General features: G+C 37.7%; 1 protein-coding gene across 2 annotated transcripts in view; it reads left to right on the top strand.

Moving 5' to 3' along the window:
- Positions 1-23,460, top strand: part of ZFP91 (ZFP91 zinc finger protein, atypical E3 ubiquitin ligase) — a 33,087-nt gene that overhangs the window by 8,002 nt on the left and 1,625 nt on the right. The window contains exons 3-10 of one of the 2 annotated variants that reach the window (XM_090260980.1): positions 12,900-13,109; positions 13,353-13,389; positions 14,042-14,140; positions 14,577-14,711; positions 16,263-16,313; positions 17,064-17,142; positions 17,863-17,977; positions 23,284-23,383. In XM_090260980.1, coding sequence (XP_090117106.1) covers positions 12,900-13,109; positions 13,353-13,389; positions 14,042-14,140; positions 14,577-14,711; positions 16,263-16,313; positions 17,064-17,142; positions 17,863-17,977; positions 23,284-23,383 — 826 coding nt within the window. Of the gene's footprint in view, positions 1-12,899; positions 13,110-13,352; positions 13,390-14,038; positions 14,141-14,576; positions 14,712-16,262; positions 16,314-17,063; positions 17,143-17,862; positions 17,978-23,283; positions 23,384-23,460 lie in introns of both variants that reach the window. The other variant, XM_090260976.1, reaches the window with a different exon arrangement.

Below are 23,460 nucleotides of genomic sequence, written 5' to 3'. Positions count from 1 at the left end.
ACATATCTTATTTATGACGTATCTAGATTGTTAAACAGGCTTACAAAGCCCTGGTTATCAGCTTATTTCAGTTGTAGGACATTTTGCAAATCAGGTAAGGGAGTTTTTCTGTCTCATAACTACAAAGAAATAACTATAAAAATTTACTGATAACATAGTAAGAACCATCTCTGACAGTTATGTTTATTTTGTTTTACATCATAATTATTTTATATTGAAATCCCTTTCCCTGCCAGAATCACTTGAGAGTTGAAGCAGAATGTGCTGGTTGAAGAAAATTGAAGCAGGAGAAATCTAAGGTCCTGAGTAGGGAAACCTGTATTTGGCTGATAAGAATCCAAAACCCTTAAGAGACTGCCACTTCTACATAGGCCCTAACATTATTTTCACACTGATAATGATCCTCAGTGGACCAGAGGCTCTGACAGAAATGAATTAGCTCTAATTTAATGCTTCCTGACCTTTTAACTCCAAGAAAGATCAAGCTCCTCTGAATTAGAACTAGCCAGATTGATCTAACTGCATCCAGGCAAAGACCCCGTTAGCTTCAGTGCAGTTAATTCCCGTAGAAGTAACTGTGGTTTTAGTCTTCTGATTGCCTACCTTATTAAACCTGGCTTGCTTCTTTGATCCTAGTTAAATGCCCAACTTGTATCCTAACTTTTTATTGGCTATTCCTGTTTGTAATTTTGCCTCTTTGAGAATTTCTAAACTATATTCTTTTAAACTATATTCTTTGATGTGAGTCCCCCTAAACTCTTGTGTCAGTTATCTGTTGTTGTATAACAAACCATCCAAAAATTTAGTGGTTAAGCCAGCAACTTGTTTTTTTCCAGTTGAGCTGTTACCTCATTTGTCTTTCAGTCCAGATCTTTTCACATCATGATGGTCTCAGGGCAATGTCCAAAGGCTGAAGCCAAAAGCTGCAAGGCATCTGGAAGCCCCCACCCACATGATACAAGAGCAGCATAAAAAATCAATTGTGTCTATGTATTAGCAACAAAAAATTGAAATTACAAAATTAAATAATACCATTAAAACAATATCAAAAATATGAACTATGTAGGGCTGAATCTGACAAATATGTGAAAGACTTAAACACAGAAAAATATAAAATATTGCTGAGTAAAATTAAATACCCAAATAAACAGAGCCATGTACCTTATTCATGGGTTTGAAGACTCAATATTTAGTGTGGTGTTGGGAAAGCTGGACCACTCTTACACAGTTTACAAAAATAAACTCAGTGGGTTAAAGACCTAAATTAAGGCTTGAAACCATAAAACTCCTAGAAGAGCCCTGGCTGGTGTGGCTCAGTGGATTAAGTGCCAGATTGCAAACCAAAAGGTCGCTGGTTTGATTTCCAGTCAGGGCACATGCCTGGGTTACAGGCCAGGTCCCCAGTTGGGAGTATGTGAGAGGCATCCGATTGATGTATCTCTCGTATGTCTCTTTCCTTCTCTCACTCCCTTCCCCCTCTAAATAAATAAATAAATAAATACCATATTTTTCACACTATAAGATGCACCTAGGTTTAGAGGAGGAAAACAAAAAAAATATTCTGAACCAAATGATGTACTAAAATGTTTGATAAAATATAACAATATTTCAACCATGTAAAGTGAATAGCAGCCAACAGCAGTATTAAGAACCATCATCACTGTTATTAACAAATGAGAGACTTTAAGGTTCAAGTACTCTTCTAGTTTTCTGGGAACCCCAAGAGCTCATCATTGCTAGTGTCAGAATCAGTGATTGCTCACAATCACTGATACCACCTTCTTTGCTATTGTCATACTGACCAGACGCCCTGAGATTCAGCAGTAAATTGGGACATTTAAGTGTCCCCAGGGGTTTTATGTGGGCCCACCACTTCCTCTTCTAACAGCCGTGGCCACCGCTGACAGGTCAGGTAATACACATCACGGTCTATGACGCAGTATTCGCTCCATGAGACACACAGACATTTCCCCACACTTTCTGTGGGAAAAAAAGTGCTTCTTATGGAGAAAAAAAAATACGGTAAATAAAGTCTTAAAGGAAAAATAAAGTCCTAGAAGAAAACATAGGAAGTAGACTTTGACATCCGTCTGAGTAATGACTTTTTGGATACGTCACCTCAAGGGAAACAAAAACAAAAATAAACAAATGGGACTTCATCAAACTAAAAAGCTTCTGCACAGCAAAGGAAACCTTCAACAAAACAAAAAGAACCAACTGAATGGAAGAATATATTTGCAAATGATATATCTAACATGGGTTGATATACAAAATATGTAAGAAACTCATACAGCTCAATAACAAAATAATCTGATCAAAAAATGGTCAGAGGACTTGAAAAGACTTTTCCCCAAAGAAGACATTCAGATGGCCAGCAGACATGAAAAGATGTTCAACATCACTAATCATCAGGGAAATGCAAAACAGCAGTGAGGTGCTACTTTGCACCAGCCACAATGGCTGCTCTCAAAAAGCCAACCAATAACGTTGGCAAGGATGTGGAGAAAAGGGAACCCTTGTGCACTGTTGGTGGGACTGCAAACTAGTGCAGTCCCTATGGAAAAAAAGTATGGAACTTCATCAAAATAAAAATGGATATACCATATGACCCAGCAATTCTGCCTCTGGGTATTTACTCAAAGAAAATGAAAACACTTAATTCAAAAAGATAAATAAATTAACTCTTGTGTTCACTTCAGCATTGTTTACAATAGGAAAGATATGGAAGCATCCTAGGTGTCCATTGATTGATGAATGGATAAAGAAGATTGATATACATGCACACCTACATACCATGGGATATTACACAGCAGTGAAAAAAGAACGAACTCTTATGTGTGACAACACAGAAAGATTTAGAGGATATTATGCTAACTGAAATTAGAGAAAAACAAATCCCACATGGTTTCACTTATATGTGAAATATAGAAAATTAAACCAGACTCGTAGAAACAAAGACCAAAGAGACTTCATCAGAAGAGGGGTGGGGGATGGGTTAAAAGAGAAAGGGAAATAGTAAAATTGTGATAAGTTTACACAGTGACAGATGATTACTAGAATTAGTGGGGTGATTACACTGTAACGTATGAAAACGTTGAATCACTGTATTATACATCTGACACTAATATAACCAATATAAGATTGTATACCAACCATACTTAAATTTTTTAAATGAAAAATAAATGTCATTTCTCCCCATAGTGGTCTATAAATGCACTTGAAATCCCAACAGGTTTTTTTGTGTGTGTGTGGAGAGTTTTGACTTTGAAAACCTGTAAAGGTCTTGGGAACCCTATGGAGTATACATACTACACTTTAAAAACCATTAGCTTACACTCATCAGGAATGCCACCTCTTTCTAAGAGTGGGATCCATTAAGAAGAAGAGGTGAATAGATAGGGCATCGTGACTACACATGTGTATTCCATAATTTAATCATACCTAATTGAAGGATATTTGATATTTCAGTATTCTGGGGTTACATATTTTTTAAAGCAAAGGTAGGTTTACAGTTCATGTGGAAAATAATACAATAATTAATAATAATACGAGAATAAACTTCCCTGTACTCAAAACTGTGAACCCACTTTTGCCCAACCCTCTAATAACACTTGTTTATCTGGTGATGCACTTGCCTCCCGTTCTAGGATACATAAAAAGCACATGTTTTCTGTTTCATGAATTGGCCATTTTTTTCAAGTTGCTTTTCCTATTTGTTTAGCCTCTCTTTAAAGATTTTCCTCACGTTTCTGGTTTTCTCTTAAGTTTTTTAGAGTAAAGTACTAAAATGCTGATTGGAAGGTCTGTGTATATGCAGATATTTTACTCAGCAGACATCTCTAACTTACAGGTCCTAAATGGAACACATATTCTCTGTTCTTTCCTCAAAACAACAAAAAACACCTGATCTTTTTTGTGTGTGTGTGAATGCTCCCACTATCCATCCTATTGTTCAGGTTGTAAATGTAGAAACCAGTTAAATCTGTGACACCTTTCTGTTCGCTTTTGTTCCTTTATTAAGTCGTTCTTCAGTCCTGTCTGGTTTGTCTCCTAAGTATTCCACATATTTCCAGTCCTACCTCATACTGTTTATTATCCTTGATCAAGCTATTGTTCGCCTAGCCGGTTGAAGTAGACTTTGAGCACGTCTCCTTGAATCTACCCCTACCCACCCAAGTTATTCACCTGCAGCCCGAGTGAACATGAAAACCAGATCTGATCATGCCTCCTACTGAAACTTCCCTGGCTTTCTGGGCTACCCTTTTTATTAGACTTATTTCTGCCTCTTCAGCAACATTGTAAGTGATGACAGCTTCTGTCATGTTCTCTGCTCCAGTATCATTGGTGTGACTTTCATTTCTCATCTCATGGCAATTACATGCACTGTGCCTGCTTTCTTCTGTCATCCACCCATCTATTCAGGAGTCCAGCCATATTTATTCAAACTTAAATGTTAAGTTTTGAGCTAATTGTTAGCTATAGAGTTTCAAAGAGACAGCATCCTTTCACTTTCTCAAACCTGTGTCTAAGCAGTCTTAACGTGAAGAGACAATTTATTCACCTAATGACTGCACTGTGGAAATAAATGGAACTAGTTTGTGATTCTAATTTTTTGTCCTAAACCATTAATATCTGAAGAAATTTGTAAATGCTCATTAATATTTTTGTCCTTTACTTTCAGTGCTCCTCCTATAGCTGGGGTCTGCTGGAAATAAAGCAAAACATAGATGTAGTAAACAGTGAAGCAGATGGCTAAAACAAAACAATTCAGTATTAACACACATACACGTACAGTCTTGTTAATTTAAAAATGAATAAACCAGATTGGAATGTACAAAAAATCAGCCTTTTTGCTGGCCCTTAGTTAAAAAGAAATTCTTTCAGTTCTCTGTTTTGAAATATAACAAAATGCTACAGTTGTAGATTTAAAAATTCATTTTTATGGCATAGTCCTGGTGGTCTTTTCGGTCAGCATATTACATAAATGAGGCACCCCCTCTTGGCACTTGAACCTAAGTCTGGGTGGAAATGAGCCAAATCTGAATGAAACCCTGGGCCTCCTTTATATAGTTGGGTGTGACTTTGTAAACTTCGATAATCTTGGGTTCAAATCCCAAGTCTACAACTTGATACGTGGTGAGCCTGGGGAAGTAGTTACTACTTGCTTTCCTCTCTATAAAGACAAGAATAATATTTCTTGACAGGGTTATGAAGACTAAATTTAGAAAGATGAAAAAAATTAGTATACTGCCAAGCATTTAACTGGTATGTAAGATTTATTAAGTTTATCAGAAGAAATGTAAATATTTAAATAGAGGTGAGAAGACCTTTACTCCAGCTGCTTCCCAGGCTATCAGCTAACCACTCCCTGTTTTGGCCAACAGTCTATGTTAGTTTTGTAATCTTGAACAAGTCATTTAATTTCTCTAAGCGTCAGTTAGAAAAATGGGTCAACCTGAAGGAGGACCAGATCATATTAGGATGACCCTTCTAACTTGAAGTGTTTTATCAGGATGAAGTGGCTATCATCTTCTGGAATTTAATAAGTTGGGTTGTGTTGAAAAAATTACCTGTTTCTGTAGTATTGAGATAAATTACTGTTACATTTCATCTTTTGCTCTCTAGAAGAGTTAGGAGAAACATTACCTGACAGTAGTGTTAATATCTTTTTGTCTCAATTCACACTGTCAGCCACTCTTAATTCACCCCTTCTTCCTCTTTCAAGAAAACATGGTTGTATTCACTGTACCTACATGTTGTTCAGGCAGTGGCTACCTGATGTCTTCTTCACCTAGGCTACTGTGGCTTTTTCTTTTTTATTATACATCAAGAAGCCTCCTCAGATCAACTATTTATGAGAAACAACTAGAAATGGCCTTTGAAGTACCACATAGAAGAAACTTGATTCTTATTTTCAAGTGTCATTCGTGTTTTATCATGGATTAGTACTTCATTTGTTTATGGATATACTACATTTTATTTATTCAGTGTTTGATAGACATGAGCTTCCACGTTTTGGCTCTTGTGAATTGTACTACTATGAATCTGTGTACGAATATTTGGATACCTATTCTCATTTTGAGGAGTGTATACTTAGGAGTGGAATTGCTGTGGTGATTTTGTTTATGTTTTTGAGGAACTGCCGACTGTTCCACAGTGATTGCACTATTTTACATTCCAACCATCAGTGTACAAGAATTTCATTTTCTCCATATCCTCTCCAAAACTTACTATTTTTAAAAATTATTATAGCCATCCTAATGAGTGTGAAGTGCTAATCTCATTGTGATTTTTGATTTGCATTTAACTAATAACTTATATTGAGCATCTTTTTCTGTACTTTTTGACTATCTGTGTATCTTCTCTGGAGAAATGTGTAAGTCCTTTGGTCATTTTTTGGGTGAGTTGTCTATTTGTTGTTAAGAGAGTTCTTTATATATTCTTGATGTTAGACTCTTATGACCTGCAAATGTAATCTCCCGTTCTATAGTTTTTCCACATTGAGTATTGTATTAGCTGTCAATTTGTCATTTATGGCCTGTAGTATATTGAGGTATGTTCCCTCTATTCCCACTTTTTGCTTGAGAGTTTTTATCATAAATGGGTGCCTGATTTTGTCAAATGCTTTTTTGACAGCTGTTGATACAATATTTTGTTTATGTGATGTTATCTCATTAATTGATTTGCAGATATCAAACCAACTTTGCATCCCAGGAATAAATCCCACTTGATCATAGTGTGAGATTTTTTTTTGTTTTTTTAATGAATTGCTGAATTTGTCTTGCTCATATTTTGTTGAGGAATTTAGCATCTATGTTAATCAGGGATATTGGTCTATAATTTTCTTTCTTTGTGATGTCTTTATTTGGTTTTGGAATCAGGATAATGCTGGCCTTGTACAATGAGCTTGGAAGTCTTCCCTTCCATTAAATATTTTGGAATGGTTTGAGGATTGGTTTTAATTCTTTTTTGAGTGTTTGGTAAAATTCACCTGTGAAGCTGTCTTGTAGAGGACTTCTGTTTGATGTGAGTTTTTTGATTACTGCTTCCATTTCATTGGTTGTAATCAGTGTGTTCAGATTTTGTTTTTTCCTGATTCGGTCTTGGAAGATGGTATGTTTCTGGAATTCATCCATTTCTTCCAGATTGTCCAATTTGTTGGCATATTATTGTTTGTAGTATTTTCTTATAATGGTTTGAATTTGTGTGGTGTTAGTTGTCACTTCTTTTATTTCTGATTTTATTTATTTGGTTCTCTTTTTTTTCTTGACGAGTCTGGTTAAATGTTTAATAATTTTGTTTATTTTTTCAAAGAACCAGCTCTTGGTTTCAGTGATCTTTTTATTGTCTTTTTTTCTTAAGACTCTATGCATTTCCTCTCTGACCTTTATTATTTCCTCCCTTATATTCACTTTGGGCTTTGCTGTTTTTCTCCTAGTTCCTTTATGTGTAAATTTAGGTTGTTTGTTTGTTGGAGATTTTTCCTGTTTCTTGAGGTAGGTCTGTATTGCTGTCAATTTCCCTCCTGGGATTTCTTTTGCTATGTCCCATAGTTTGGGGTTGTTGTGTTTTCATTTGTCTCAGTGTTTCTTTTGATTTTTTTTTTTTAATCTCATTAACTGATTCATTGTGTAATGACACATTCAGCTTTTGTGTGTTTGTGTGGTTTTCAGTTTTTTTCTTGTCATGATTTCTAGTTTCATACCATTGTGGTCAGAGAAGATGTTGGATCTGATTTTGATCATTTTAAACTTGAGACTTGTTTAGTGGCCTAACATGAGGTCTGTCTTGGAAAATATTCCATGTGCACTTGAAAAGAATGTGTACATAGTCCACTTTGCAGTGATATGCTCTAAAAATATCAATTAAATCTGTCTGGTCTGATTTGTAATTTAAGGCACTGTTTCCTAGTTGATTTTGTATCTGTAAGTTCCATCCATTAATGTCAATGAGTGTTAAAATTCCAAACTGATTTTATTACTGTTGATCTCTTTATGTCCACCAAGATTTGCTTTATATATTTAGGTGCTGCAGTGTTGGGTGCATACACGTCTACAAGGGTTATATCCTCTTGTTGGATTGATCCCATTATTGTTGCGGAATGTCCTTTGTCTATTTTTACAAAGCCTTTTTTTTTAAAGTCTATTTTGTCAGATATAAGTATTGTTGCCCATACTTTTGTTTGTTTCCATTTGCAAGAAATATCTTTTCCATCCCTGTGCTTTCAGTCTGTGTGTCTTTTAATCTAAAGCTGGTCTCTCGTAGAAAGCATCTATATATGGGTCTTGTTTCCCTGTTTATTCAGCTAACTTAAGTCTTTTGATGGGAACACTTGTTTAATCTACTTATATTTAAAGTGATTGTTGATAGATAATGTATTTTTTGCCATTTTATTCATATTTCTTTTTTTTCCTTCTTAAATAGTCCCTCTGCATTTTTCGTAATAGAGATTTGGTGGTGATGACCTCCTTTAGCTTGTTCTTGTTTGGGAAGCTCTTTATTTCTTCTTTAATTTGAAATGATAGCCTTGTTGGTTAGAGTAGTAGGTTGTAGGTTATTCCTTTTCATCATTTTGCATATTTCTTGCCAATTTCTCCTGGCCTTTCTGTTGACAGATCAGCTGACAGTCTTATGGGAAGTCCCTTGTAGGCAGCTAACTTTTTTATCTTGCTGCTTTAAAAATTCTCTTTTTCTTAACCTTTGCCATTTTAATTATGATGTGTCTTAGTGTGATCCTCCAGTGCCAGTGCTGGGTTTGAGGCCACTCAGCAAAAGTCTCAAGGTATATCAAAGCCACCCGCCACCTGCCTGAGAGGGACCTTTGCGTTGGGGTCTCAGGAAGTCATCAAGGGGGACCCAGTAGAGTTAATCAGACTAAAGCAAGTTAAGCCCTGGCTGGTGTGGCTTAGTGGATTGAGCACTGGCCTGCAAACCAAAGGGTCACTGGTTCGATTCCCAATCACGGCATATGCCTAGGTTGTGGGCCAGTCCTTAGCTGGGGGTGCACATGAAGCAACCAGACGTTAATGGTTCTCTCCCTCCTTTCCCATCTCTCTAAAAATAAATGAATAAAATATTTTTCAAAAAATGAAGCAGATTAAGACTTGACAGTGTAGAGAATACAGGAGTGGTGGTGCCTGTCAGGTGCCAGGAAGGTAACTTTTACCCTGCATCTGCACAACTCTGACTCTCCCTGTGTATCTCCATCATCCCTTGAGTCGACCCAGAACTCGAAGAATTTAAGAAAGTATACAATGCGCGTCTAGGCTGACTGCTGATGGCAGATCTCATAGCTGTGAGTGAGCTGGGCAGGGTGGAGCTAGTGCGGCTCCCCAGGCTAATGCCATGTGTAGGGAAGGCCCCACCTAGGAACAGTAGTGCTGGTCAGGCACATGAGGGAAACGGCCCTCACCCTAAAGCCACACAACTTTCTCCATGTGTTTCTGGCCTCATGAGCTTGCCCAGAATTCCTTGAGAGTTTTTTAAGAAAAAGTAAGGTAGGCCCAGGCTGATTGCCTCTGGCAGCGCCTACTGCCATGCACCAGTTGGGTAGGGCTGGGCCTCGGAGTGGTCAGGCTGGAGCTAGTGTAGCTCTGCAGGCTAATGCTATTTGGAGGGAATGCCCAACCCAAAGAGATGGCATCAGTGGGCTGTGCAGGTGAGGGACTCAACACAGGGACATTGGCGGCTCTCTCCAACTCTTGCCCTGGAGCCACACAACTCAGCCTTTCCCTGTATCACTGGCACCCTCTGAGCTGAATGCCTGGGTAAATGCCTGCGAGCAAGAGTTTGTTCACTGTCCCTTAAAGAGTATGACTGGGTTTCCAGGAGCCATCCACTTTACCTAGGCTGGTGGAATCTAGGCTGATTTTCACAGTTGTTTGTTATGTGGGCTCCTCTTCCTGGCACTGGTACTTCAGGCTGGGGGCCCCAGCTTGCAATTGAGACCCCTTGCTCCTCAGGGGGTATCTCTGCAGCTGAGATATCCCTCTGGATTCTCAGCTACCCACATGTGGGTGCAGGCCAGTCGTTCGGTGTCTTCCCTTCCAGTTTCAATATAGCTTCTCTATATCCTTAGTTAAAGACTTTTGTTCAACTAGTCTTTAAGTGGTTATCCAGGTTGACTGTTCCGTAATTTAGTTGTAATTGTGATGTGAATATATGAGGAAGTGAGTGCAGCTTCCATCTAACTTTACATCTTGGGAAACTTAACAAAATTAATTAGTGAATTATAGTGCAGCCATTTTAATATTGAAGATGGAAGGAAATACGCAACATTGTCAGCTTATTATGCTTTATTATTTCAAGAAAAATAAAAATGCAACTGAAACGCAAAAGATTTTGTGCAGTGTGTGGAGAAGTTGCTGTGACTGACCAAATGTGTCAAAAGTGGATTGCAAAATTTTTTGGTACTATTGACATTTTGGCCAAATAATTCTTTGCTGTGGGGCTGTCTTATGCATTGAAAGAAATTTAGCAGCACCCTTGGCCTCTACCTGCTAGAAGCCAGTAGCAGGAGACAGCTGACAGATTCCAAAAATTCAAATCAGTAAAGGTATTGGTGAAAATGAAAAATGTGTCTTTTACAGAAAATACTAAAGTTGACTTGTTTGCCAACCCAAAAGCTCAGTTGTTGGTTAGAGCATTGTCCCGATCTGCTATACTTGTGGGTTCCATCCCTGGTCGGGGCACGCAGAAGAAACAACTAATGACTGCATAAATAAGTGGAGCAGCAGATCAGTGTCTGTCTCTTTCTTTCTCTCAAATCAATAAATTTTTTAAAAATTTAATGTTTTTTAAAAAATATCTATCTCCGGACTTCCCTTAGTTCTTTGTCAGTGGTTTTCCTATTCCTCTTTGAGTATATTTTTTAAAGACCATATTCTTTGTCTTATGTGGTCTCTGAAGGCTCCATTTCCCAAATGCCGTGCTTAACTTGCCTCTTTCTTGATTCAGTGTTGGCTTCGTTGTTATAAACCTTTAACTATTGCCCAGAGTTTTTACAAAGTTGATTCTGACCGGGGATGAGGTGTGTGTGAGTGTGTGTGTGTTTTTCTGTCAAAGAACATTTTTGCTGATGTCACTCCCTGACAGTGCTTTTCTTAAGACTATAGTTTTGGGGGATGGGTATGGTGTTTAATAAGACAGGCTTATGCTTTTTTATGAGGATAAGCAGTCCTCATCAGATTGCCGATCATTTGTTCAGTGGGTAAGATCCACTGTAGTAGAAGGGGTACGCATACAGTCCTTTCATCGTGAAAAAGGAAAGAGCTGTATTGAGTACAGGAAGGTTACGGAGTGGGTTTAAAGTCCAGATTAGTTGGGTTGAGTAAAAGAATCTTCTCCCCCTAATTTAATGTTGTGATACTTGATAGAGAGTGTTGAATAGCTCCTTTCGAAGAAATTCTCTTAAAAGCAACCATGGTCTATATATGAAAGCCCTTGATTACTAGTCTTAACACTAGTCTTTTTAGGTCTAGGTCTGCTTAGCTTGCTTTGTGATCTTGAACAAGGTGTCTCCTTTGGCCTTTCAGTTACTTTATTGGTAAAGCTCATTGGATTGTACTTAGAACTAGATAGTCTTTAGGATAAAGCCACACATAATACAGATATTTAGGTATTAAATGGATATGAGTTTTTTGCATAATAAAGTGTCATAGAGTTGACTCCATGCCATTACTCACTGATTAAATGTATCAAAATTCATATAACCAGTTCCTTCCTGATACTTAGTTTTCTACTCTTATACTGCCAAAAACATGCTAGGGCAAGTAACAAATGACTGTATACGTGTAAGTCATTTTATGTGTGATTGTAGTTTTGTAGGATATATTCCTAGTAGTTGAAATAAATGTGAAAAGGTGTGTGCATTTACATTTTTGATATTACCAAATTGTCCTTCTTAGAGGTTTTCCCATTGCACATGTGGTCATGTGTGTTAGGAGTGCCTGTTTTCTTCAAGTATTTGGATTGTTGCCAGTATGATAGGGGAGCAGTGATGTCACCATCATTTTCATTTGAGTTTCTCTTGTTAGAGTGGGTTGAGCTTTGGTATTGTTTGTATGTTCGAAAGCCATATATATATATATATATTTTTTATTTTTTTAATTGAGCTTCCATTTTTCTATTGGTTGTTAGGCTTTGCTTATAGTGGAATTTGCCATGCAGAAAATTATTTTTATGTCATCAGATGTATCAGTCTTAAGATGTGAAATTTTGTGCTATTCTTACAAAGGCCTTCTCCATTCTGAGATTATTAAAGGAATCTTGCATCGTCAAAATAGGCCCACTTTTAAACACTAACTTCTATAGATACAATTAATAAGCTACTCCAGGTTTGAAAGCCAATTTCTAATGCTGTTTTTATTATCTGTTGTGCAGAGAGGGATGACCCTACCTCACCTCATTCTCCCTTTAAAGTACGGGGGAAATATGGTAACAGAGTCAAGAGGAGGCTTTCTTATTATGGACTTTCTCGGTTATTAAAACATCTAGATCGATGACATTTTCATGCCTCTGTACTTTCAGTCATTTTCCTGGGACCACTTTGTGAAATTAGGTTCTTTTGTCTTAGATCTAAAGGTTAGACTTCCATGGATTGAATTACTTTGGTATATTTTACATACTCCTTTTAGCATTTTATTTTTTAGTAGATAAAGCAATATAAAATTAATATTTTGCAACTTGAATTGTTTATTTAGAGATGGCAATAGGATAAGTTTTATCTGATTTCTCTCTCCTTTTGTTGTTTCTCTTATTTGTTTTAAAAGTTGAGGGTTTTTTCCCCTGGAAAAAATTTAATTTTAATCCCTCCTTGACTGAATTTACAATAGTAGATATGCAAAGATGGTTTTTGGTTTACAATAAATTTTAAAAGAATGGTATATGTTTTCATCTAGATCCCAAGGAAGAGAAAGAGGAAGATGATTCTATCCTCCCTCAGGAAGTTTCCGTTGCTACAACCAGGCCTAGTCGGGGCTGGCGCAGCAGCAGTAGGACGTCTGTCTCTCGGCATCGTGACACAGAGAACACCCGAAGCTCGAGGTCCAAGACTGGTTCCTTGCAGCTCATCTGCAAGTCAGAACCAAATACAGATCAGCTTGATTATGGTATGATGCAAGCAGAGAATGATGATTTTAAGAGCCAGTTGCTTTTAAATGTAATGTTGAACATTTACCAAAACAGCTTAACTTTCAGGGGTAGGTGTGGTGATATAGAAAGGGTTCTTTTTTTTTTTTACAATTGGTAATACTCTCCTTTTGTGGGATTACCTCAGGCAATAATTGGGTCTCTTAGCAGTGAGAAAATACATCTACATAGATAATGTTTTGTTTTGGCTTTTATTTTTCCAGAAGTTGTAGAAGAGCATCAATCTACAGGTGGCATTAGGTAAGAAACGTTTCATATTTAAACCCTTGAGGACAGAGAGCACAATCACAGTAAATTATTCAAAGTTTTCTACTTGAAAGAATTTTGAGCTGTAACAAATTTTTGATGTTTAGTTTAGATTCCAGTTTGTTTCTTCATTAGCGCATCAACCATATAATCCTTAGTCATGTCTTAAGCATCTTCTGCGTGTTGCCCTATTTCATGCTAGACACTAATATGAAATGTGGGCTTTGAAATTATATCAGTGTCTTTTATGATAAGTCACATGAGTGGTTTTGTTGTTTGTTTTTTGTCTGTTGATAAGTCTTTTTGATATGGCAAGTTATTAGACATTGTATTATAAAGTCAGTTGATTTTTAATTCTTCATGCTATTGAGCCTGCCTTCACCTTGACTTTATTTAACAAAGTGATAACATATTGAGAATTTTTAGTTCCAGTTATTCTTTGGGATAAAGTAGCTAGATTGCAGTTCAGCTAGGTCCCAAGGATAAAATTCTAGATAACTTACTGTGAATCTTCGGCCACTCCAAAAAAGTTACCTAATAAACTCCAGTGCTCACTTTGGCAGCACGTGTACTAAAATTAGAAAATTCTCTCAGATATAATCTTTACAACCAGAATTTCTAATCTTCGTTTGCTTCTTTTTAGTAGTGATGAGGTGGAGGAGGAGGAAGAGATGTTAATCAGTGAAGAGGAAATACCATTTAAAGATGACCCAAGAGATGAGACCTACAAACCCCACTTAGAAAGGTTTGTCTCATTTTACTCCAGATGTGTCAATGAGAATAAGTTTGGAAAGCAGTTACATGTTTCTGTTTCGCCTTGTTGCTAAACTAACGGGAATAATTACTTATGTGCCTATTTTACAAGTTTAACATTATCTTATTACCCCTCGTACAGCCCTCTCTTCCATTATAGAACTTTATTTTGATCATATCATATTATTATGATGTCTGTATTTTTATCATAACAAGATATGAATTGCCTGAATACTTGGAATTTTCTACTTTTATCTTGTTTCTTTTTACAATTATAGTGAGATTTAATTTTAGAGCATCATTAGCTTTGAGGGTCATCCCATAGGCTTGAAATATCAATAACAACACCAGACTTTACCTTGTTAACAAGTTTTCTGTGAAAGGATACTTTGCTAGATACCAGTGTTGAAATGTATTTGTGTTTTCAGGGAAACCCCTAAGCCGCGAAGAAAATCAGGGAAGGTAAAAGAAGAGAAAGAGAAGAAAGAAATTAAAGTGGAAGTAGAGGTCGAGGTGAAAGAAGAAGAGAATGAAATTAGGGAAGATGAGGAACCTCCTAGGAAGTGAGTAGACAGTAAAAATGGAAACAACATTTTGAAGCTACAAGTGGAAAAAAATGTGGGAGTGTGAGGAGGGATTCTGATGTATACATACAGGGTGGGGCGAGAGTAGGTTTACGCTTGCTCGGAAAATAATACAATAATAAATAATGATACAAGAATAAACTTTTGCATACTCACAGCTGTATGCCTACTTTTGCCCCACTTTGTCTTGCTGCCTCAGGCAGCTGACAATTATATTGCAGACACTTTTCTGAAGAGCTTAAGAAGTGTAATTCAAGGCAGTGTTAGATACACAAATGAATGGGTAAGACAGTAGGTATAGGGACGAAGAAGGGGTAGAACAGCAAGAGAAAGTGTGGCAATGTGGGTCTCCAAAAGAGGGGCACATAAGGCAAATGATGTAATAATCTTCATCAGGTTAAAAATTTTCCATCTAGCAATCATTTCTTGTTGCAGTAATAAGATCTTTTTTTAAGGTTTAGGCTTTTTGGTTCTATTGCAAGGAGCCTATAGTTTATATTTCTAGGGTTTTTAGTTAATAGACTTCCATTCTACTTTTTAAATTGATGAGACTTAAGCAGTAGGCTTTTCACTGAAACACCCAGGTAGTAACTTTGAGGTTTATCCGAATCTTCCGTAGTATTGTATAGCTTATTAATGGTATATGTTAACTTGTGATGTAGACTTATTTGAAAGTACAACTACTTCAGGGTGAAATCTTTGTTTGGTTTGCCATATATGGCTGTGACTATGTATTCTGGGTTATCCTTTGTTTTGGCCACCTGCTCTTTGGTCTTGAGTATATACGAGGTCTGTCCAGAAGGTATTTGGCCATATAATATGAAAAATAGAGACATTCATCGAAGAAGATACAAGAAACATTGTACATAGGACAGTGACACCTCAGTCCCCTTCAAAGTAGGCACCTTGGGACCTCACACAGTTCTCCCAAGCCCCATCAGCTACCTTGTAGTATTTTCCTGAATCTCACTAAAAGTCTGAAATCTCTTCCCTTTCAAAGGTGATTTTAGTTTTGGGAAAAGCCAGAAGTTGCAGGGCACCAAATATGGGCTGTAGGGGGCTGAGGCACCTGGGTGATTTGATATTTCACCAAAAAACTGCATGAGATGTGATACATGAGCGGGCGCGTTACCGCGATGAAGCTGCCAGTCACCAGTTGCCCACAGCTGCGGCCTTCTGAGTCATCTAAACCGTTTCTGCAGAGGGATGTTGGCGCCTAACACAACATGGGGTGCAGATTTGTTGCTTTACTCGCTCAAGTCATTTTCAGTGCGATGGCCACACAGTACACCTGCTCACTCAATGGCGTCTACCACCCCCACTAATACAGTGAAGTCATCATTGTTCACGCATGCGCGTTCCAGTCCACTGTCCTTGGCTGCCAGGTTACATTGATATTGAACAAACTGTTCTCGTTAAATTAACAATGGCTGGAATTTTTCTGGACAGAACTTATATGTCTTAAGCCATCTTTCACTCAATAAGCTTCAATCCAGAATATGTGGACACTTTACTCTTCTTTAATTATAGGAGAGGAAGAAGGCGAAAAGATGACAAAAGTCCACGATTACCCAAAAGAAGGTGAGAATTTATACTCCTGTGTTGTGCCTTGTTTCAGGTGGTAGGTACTTTACTCAAATACAGCAGTCCCTCTCTATATCGTGGGTCACTTATCGCGGCCTCACTGTATCGTGGGATTTTTAAAAATATTATATTTAGTTATTTATCGCGGATTTTTCACTATATTGTGAGATTTTGCAGTACTGTATACGTATGTTAAAGTTACGTAGGTTTAAGACTGTAGAATATGTTTAAGAACATAAGTAGTGTTTATAAAGTGTAGGAAAGGTTAATAAGGGACTGGGAACGTTTTATAAGTGTGTGGGAAGGGTTTATAAAGCCTTAAAATGTATATAAATACTAAAATAAATGTAAGGTTCCTATTTCGCGGATTTTCACCTATCGCGGGAGGATCTAGAATGTAATAACCACGGTAAGTGAGGGAATCCTGTATGTAGTCATAATAATCCTGCAGGAATGGACAGAAGCAACTTTATTAATGTCCTTGATGCAAAGTTACGTTTTTATTTCCACTGTAGGATCTAAACATTTCTAAAATTTTTAATACATTTTTAACTTTTGGGGGTTACCAGTTTATTTTGCATTATTTTTTATAAACACTATTCACACATCTTGCGATTTCTGGTTGCTTCTAACAAATTATGTACAAATAGTATAAAGGTAGTATCCCTAATGGTGCAGTTTGAGTTCAGGTCACTGGGCGGATTGCTTGTTTTCTTTGCTAACTTGACTCCTACATGCTGATAATAGGAAAAAGCCTCCAATCCAGTATGTGCGTTGCGAGATGGAAGGATGTGGAACTGTTCTTGCTCACCCTCGCTACTTGCAGGTCAGTGAACTTGTTATGTAAGGCAGGCTTTCAGGTTACGTCCCATTACTAGCTCTCAAGCTTCATGAGACTTTACATGTGTGAATTTGTGTAGGCTTTATCATTGACTTGCAATGTCAAGAAAAATCTTTAAACATAAAATTAATCCACTCATTGTGTTTTTAAAAAGAGATAAAAAGAAAGAAAACTGTCTGAGAACCTGAGCCCAAACAGTGGATTTCCTTGGAGTAGTTATTTTTAATGTGAATAAAGATACAGCGTATGTTTAGGTCTTGCAGAAAACATGAAAGTGAAATACTAATTACCAAAGCTTAAGAAATGCCTTTTTGATATTTAGTTTAGCAGCAAGTATAACAGGAGATTCAGGCCTTACTTTCTGGTTCTTTTATAATAGTGATAGCTAATATTCTTGTGTTATGTGCATACAAGATGATTTCTAGATTCCCACAACAACACCCCAAGGTAGTTAGGTGATCTCCATTTTACAATGAGAACAGTATTTCAGTACATATCTCCTGAGATCGCACTGCTGGTGATGACAGGCCCAGATTGGAGTCCAACTTTACTTCCATAGCCTGTGTTCTTAACTATTTGATTATATTGCCTCTCTATCCATATACAAAGTATTTGATTTTTCTTCAGCACTTGTAGCTTAGCAAAGGAACAGATATCTAGGAAGCCTTAATTTTTAACCCTCTTCACTTTGTTTTACTCTTTTAGCACCACATTAAATATCAGCATTTGCTGAAAAAGAAATACGTATGTCCCCATCCCTCTTGCGGGCGACTCTTCAGGCTCCAGAAGCAACTTCTGCGACATGCCAAACATCATACAGGTACTTTCAAAATAGAATACTTTATCATATAGATAAATGCACTGTATTTTAAATATAGATTGATAATGACATTTTTTTCTAACATAAATCTTAAGATAGTCTACAGTTAAGTGTGAGAGAGAGGTGGGAAAGTAAAAAGTAATGACGTAAATTTTACAAGGGGTGCACAAACCAGGGCTTTTGATTCCTTTTCCTTTGATTTCTTTGAGAAGAACTTTTATGACCTGGATGGGATAATGTTTTCTTGAGCAAATATTGTGCGTCAACTGTGGACCAAACACTTTACATATGAGGTGTGTCCAGAAGGTGTCCAGCCATGTAGTAGGAAAAATACAGATATTTATTGAAGAAGATAGAAGAAACATTGTATATAGAACAAGGACACCTCAGTCTCCGGCAGAGTAGGCGTCTTGGGACCTCAACGCAGCTCTCCCAATTGCCATCAGCTGCCCCATTGTATTTTCCTGAATCTCATCAAAAGTCTGAAACCTCTTCCCTTTCAAAGGTGATTTTAGTTTTGGGAAAAGCCAGAAGTCGCGGGACACCAAATCTGGGCTGTAGGGGGGCTGAGGCACCTGGGTGATTTGATGTTTCATCAGAAAACTGCATGAGATATGGTGCATGAAGCGGGCGCGTTAATGAAGCTGCCAGTCACCAGTTACCTGTAGCTGCAGCCTCCTGAGTCATCCCAGTTGTTTCTGCGGAGGAACATTAAAGCTTAACGTAAAATTTGATGCAGATTCGTTGCTCTGCTCAGTCATTTTGAATGCAACAGCCACACAGTACACATGCTCACTTAGTGGTGTCTACCACCCCTACTGGCTAGGAGAGTGAAGTCATCATTGTTCACGCGTGTGCATTCCAGTCCACTCTCCTTGGCTGCCAGGTTACATCCATATCAAGCAAACCATTCATGTCATATTAGCAATGGCTGGATTTTTTTCGGATTGACCTTTCATATATTGTTGCTTATCCATTCATTCAGCATAACTAAGTTTGCTCTATTGGTCTGGTTTTACAGCCAAGAAATCAGAGGCTTAGCAACATTAAGTAACTTACCTGTGTTCACACAGCTTGTTTTTAGCAAAACCAAGATTTTCTAATTCTGTTTCAGGTATATTCTTAATAGATTAGAAGTGAGGTGTCTTAAGAAGCCTAAATGTTAGAGGCTAGCTTATAGTTTACAGTAACTATTAAATGGCTCCTAGGACTTGTGCTGCTATTGAAATCATAAAGGCTAGCTATTGAATTCACATGTAACCTTCTGTAGGAGCAGTTGACTCAAAAAGAGAAACTGAACGTCTTAGTAATTCAAATTACAGAATGAATTCAAATTTTGTTCACTTTTAGCCATTGACAATCTCAGTACAGTGTAGCTAATAGAAACAGTTTGAGCTGGATATTAGAACTAATCCAGTACATGCCAGATAGTTGATTGTTATGTTACATGTTACCTTCTCAACAGTTGTAGTCCGAATACTAGGAATTCCAGTTGCAGAAATGCCATGTCTCTTGCCCAAGGTCATACTGAGATATGTACCCTTTGTACCATTTACCATATGTACGACTTAGGCAAGTTTCTTAATTTTTTTCTCTTCTCTCTTTTCCTCATCTGTAAAATAATAATAATGATACCGGTATCATTGAATATTAATGACACCATTATTATAAGGGTGAAATAACATATAATGTGTTATTTATCACAAAGGGCCTGGCATAGTGGTAGATATTGAAGAAACACCAGGATTCGAACTTGGGTCTCAGTCATTTCGAAGTCTATAATTTTTGCATTGTCTGTTCCTTTGGACAAATGCTATCTGTACTCTGTTTCTTGCTAGGTACTGCCATTTCTCCACTCCTTATTATTAGACTGTCTCGTTACACAGAAAACTCATTTCTGATAGCTAGTTTAGACTGTTTTAGCTAAATATTAAAAGCCTGCTATGACAAACTGTTTTGGAAATTCTTTATCCACATATTTATATTAATACAATTTTATGATGTCAGTGTAGAGAGTTTTCCTTTTCCAGGTTAGTATAAACAGACTCCCTTTGAAAATATAATTTATTTAAATAAATGGATACCCCACTCAGTTTGCCATACTACAGTGGAGCTTGACAAATGGACAAGACCTGAGAGATACTAAGAGTTGTCTCTGGTTTAGAACTGTGTGTTTTTAGATCTCACTACTCATTGTATAGAAAATAGATATGTGCCCTGGCTGCTGTGGCTCAGTGGATTGAGCGTTGACCTGCGAGCCAAGTGTCGCTGGTTCGATTCCCAGTCAGGGCATATGACTCAGTTGCACGTCAGGTACCCAGTTGGGGGGCACAAGTGAGAGGCAACCACACAGTGATGTTTGTCTCCCTCTCTTTCTCTTTTCCCCTCTCTCTAAAAAATAAAAATTAATTAATTAATTAAAAATTATAAAAAAAGAAAAAGAAAATAGATTCGTATTGGCATCACTTGAGCTCTTGTTAGAGATACAGAATCTCATGCCCTGCTTCAGACCTGCTGAGTCAGCATCTGCATTGAACAAGATTCCCAAATGATTTCTAAGATTATTCAGGCTTAAGAAAAACTTGGCTCTTCTCCCATACTTAGTTTTGGGATAAAGTATAAGATTAATTTGTTATTGTTTGCCTGTTAACTTTCACCGTGCTAACAAGTATAATACTTTCAAGTGAAAGGCATAAAAAATGTAGTCATCATTCATTCAACAAATGATATTGAGCATCTGTTTGTCCACTCTCTAGTGAACCATATAATGAAGAAATAGTAAAGTACAATGCTCCTTTTCACATAGATCAACACCATGTTACCAGATTCTTCAAATATCCTGTGAAATTTGGGGGATTGTGAAATGAGAAAGGGAGGTAATTGAATGTTGCAGAATTTGTGGGGTAGGAGAATAAGGTAAATTACAGGTACTGTGCTGTAGATTTAATAGCCACAACTTGAATCTTTTGAGAGAAGTGTAAATTGTTTATTGTAGGTCACTTTTTTTTAAAGTATATTTTATTGATTATGTTGTTACAATAGTCCCAATTTTTTTTTCCCTTTGCTCCCCTCTGCCCAGTACCCCCACTTCCCTCCAAAAATCCCACCCCCCCTTAGTTCATGTCCATGGGTCGTGCATATAAGTTCTTTGGCTTCACTCTTTCCTATATTATTCTTAACTTCCTCCTGTCTATTTTGTACCAATTGATTATGCTTCTTAATCCCTGCACCATTTCCCCATTTCTCCCCCTCCCCCCTCCCAGCTGATAACCCTCCAAATGATCCCCATACCTATGATACTGTTCCTCTTCTGGTTTCCTTAGTTGGATTTTGTTTTTATTTTTTAAATTCTATTGTTGATAGTTGTGAGTTTGTCATTGTTTTAATGTTCATAATTTTGATCTTTTTTTTCTTAAATAAGTCCCTTTAACATTTCATATAATAATGGCTTGATGATGATGAACTCCTTTAGTTTCACCTTGTCTGGGAAGCACTTCATCTGCCCTTCCATTCCAAATGATAGCTTTGCTGAATAGAGTAATCTGGGTTGTAGGTTCTTGCTTTTCATCACCTTGAATACTGCTTGCCAGCCCCTTCTTGCCTGCATAGTTTCTTTTTGAGAAATCAGCTGATAGTCTTATAGACACCCCTTTGTTAGGTAACTTTCTGCTTTTCTCTTGCTGCTTTTAAGATTATCTTTAACCTTTGGCATTTTGATTATGATGTGTCTTGGTGTGGTCTTCCTTTGGTGTAGCTTGTTTGAGACTGTGCTTCCTGGACTTGTATGTCTATTTTCTTCGCAAAATTTGGGAAGTTTTTCATTATTTTTTCACATAAGTTTTCAATTTTTGCTCTTCCTCCTCTTCTGGCACCCCTGCGATTCAGGTGTTGGTATGTTTCAAGCTGTCCCAGAGGTTCCTAAGCCTCCTCATTTTTTTCAATTCTTGTTTCCTCATTCTGTACTGGTTGACTGCTTTTTTCTTCCTTATGTTCCAAATCATTGATTTGAACCCCACTTTCCTTCCCTTCACCATTGGTTTTGTGTGGATTTTCCTTCATTTCATTTAGTATAGCCTTCACTTCTTCCCTTATGCGTTTGCCATACTTAAGTATACCTTTCAAGTCTGTGAGCATCTTTATCACCAGTGTTTTGAACTCTACGTTCATTAGGTTGGCTATCTCTTCGTCTGTTAGGTTGGCAATCTCCTTGTCCTTTAGTTCTCCCACGGGAACCTTGATCCCTTCCTTCTTTTGGGCCATGCTTTCCTGTCTCCTCATTTTGACAGGTTCCTGTGTTTGTTTGCCTCTTTGTCTTAGGTAGAGCTGTCGCATCTGTTATATTGTAAGGGGCGGAGCCTTAGGGATTCGTCAGTATGGGTGACTCTTCACCACGTTGTGAGGGAGGGGTCTGAGAGGGAACAGTGCCGCTTGCTCAGCACTCGCTCTTTTTCCAGGCACTTCTCCCACTTCCGTATGGGACTGGCGCTTGTCTAGCTGTTGCCCTGGCCGTCATTCCCAGTTTGGGTGGGTCTGTGGATATTCTAGGACCATGGGGGTCCTTCAAACCAGTGGACTCTACTGAGACCAGCAGTTTCTGCCTCCGTCCCAGCCCCCACTGATTTGCACAGTCAGAAGCAATGAGGCTTTATTTTTCCCTGGTGCTGGAACCATGAGCTGTGTGGTCTGGTCTGCTGCTGGGAGTGCTCCCCAGGTGTCCCTCCCAACTTGTTAAAATATGTGACTGCACTTTCCGCCAGCCTGCTGCTGCCGCCACCACACCGTTTCCTCTCCGCCCCTCCTACCTGTCTGGATGAGTATTTCTTCTTTATATCTTTATTTGCTGGACTTCCCTGCAGCTCGATTTTATGGAACCTCTGGTTGTCTCTAGTTTTGAGGTAGTTGTATTCTTCTTGGTTGTGGAGGGAGATGCAACGTGTCTTGGCTGGAAGTCCGTGGGTCACATTTTTCAAAGAATAAAATCCATGAAGGATATAGTTTATTTGACAAGCAATTTGTCCAAGATCTATATTACTGGTAAAATAATATTAAGGTTTTAGTTCTCATATATTTCTATCTAGTTTGTTTGTTTTTTTTAAATCTTTATGCTACTGAATAGTATGTAGTAAAAAGAAAAAATTCCCTTTATATTTCTTTTTAATTTTTTATCCAGTGTTTATACATTGAAAACAGTGTTGCTTTTATTCTAAATTGACATGCTTCATCATCCTTTTATTGTAAACTAGGGAAAAAGAAAATACTTAGAGGGATTCTGAATAGAACATTAACCACATTCTTATTCTTCTTAGATCAAAGGGATTATATTTGTGAATACTGTGCTCGGGCCTTCAAGAGTTCTCACAATCTGGCAGTACACCGGATGATTCATACAGGCGAGAAGCCGTTACAGTGAGTATTTATTTATTGATGAACATCTGGGTGAGAAGTACATCTATGCCACTTGAGCGTTAGCCCCTTTACAAAAA

The sequence above is a fragment of the Furipterus horrens genome, unplaced genomic scaffold (assembly GCF_987537825.1).
Source record: "Furipterus horrens unplaced genomic scaffold, mFurHor1.1.pri manual_scaffold_2, whole genome shotgun sequence".
Taxonomy (NCBI): domain Eukaryota; kingdom Metazoa; phylum Chordata; class Mammalia; order Chiroptera; family Furipteridae; genus Furipterus; species Furipterus horrens.
The sequence above is the reverse complement of the archived record's forward strand: the minus strand, read 5'-3'. Positions and strand labels throughout refer to the sequence as shown.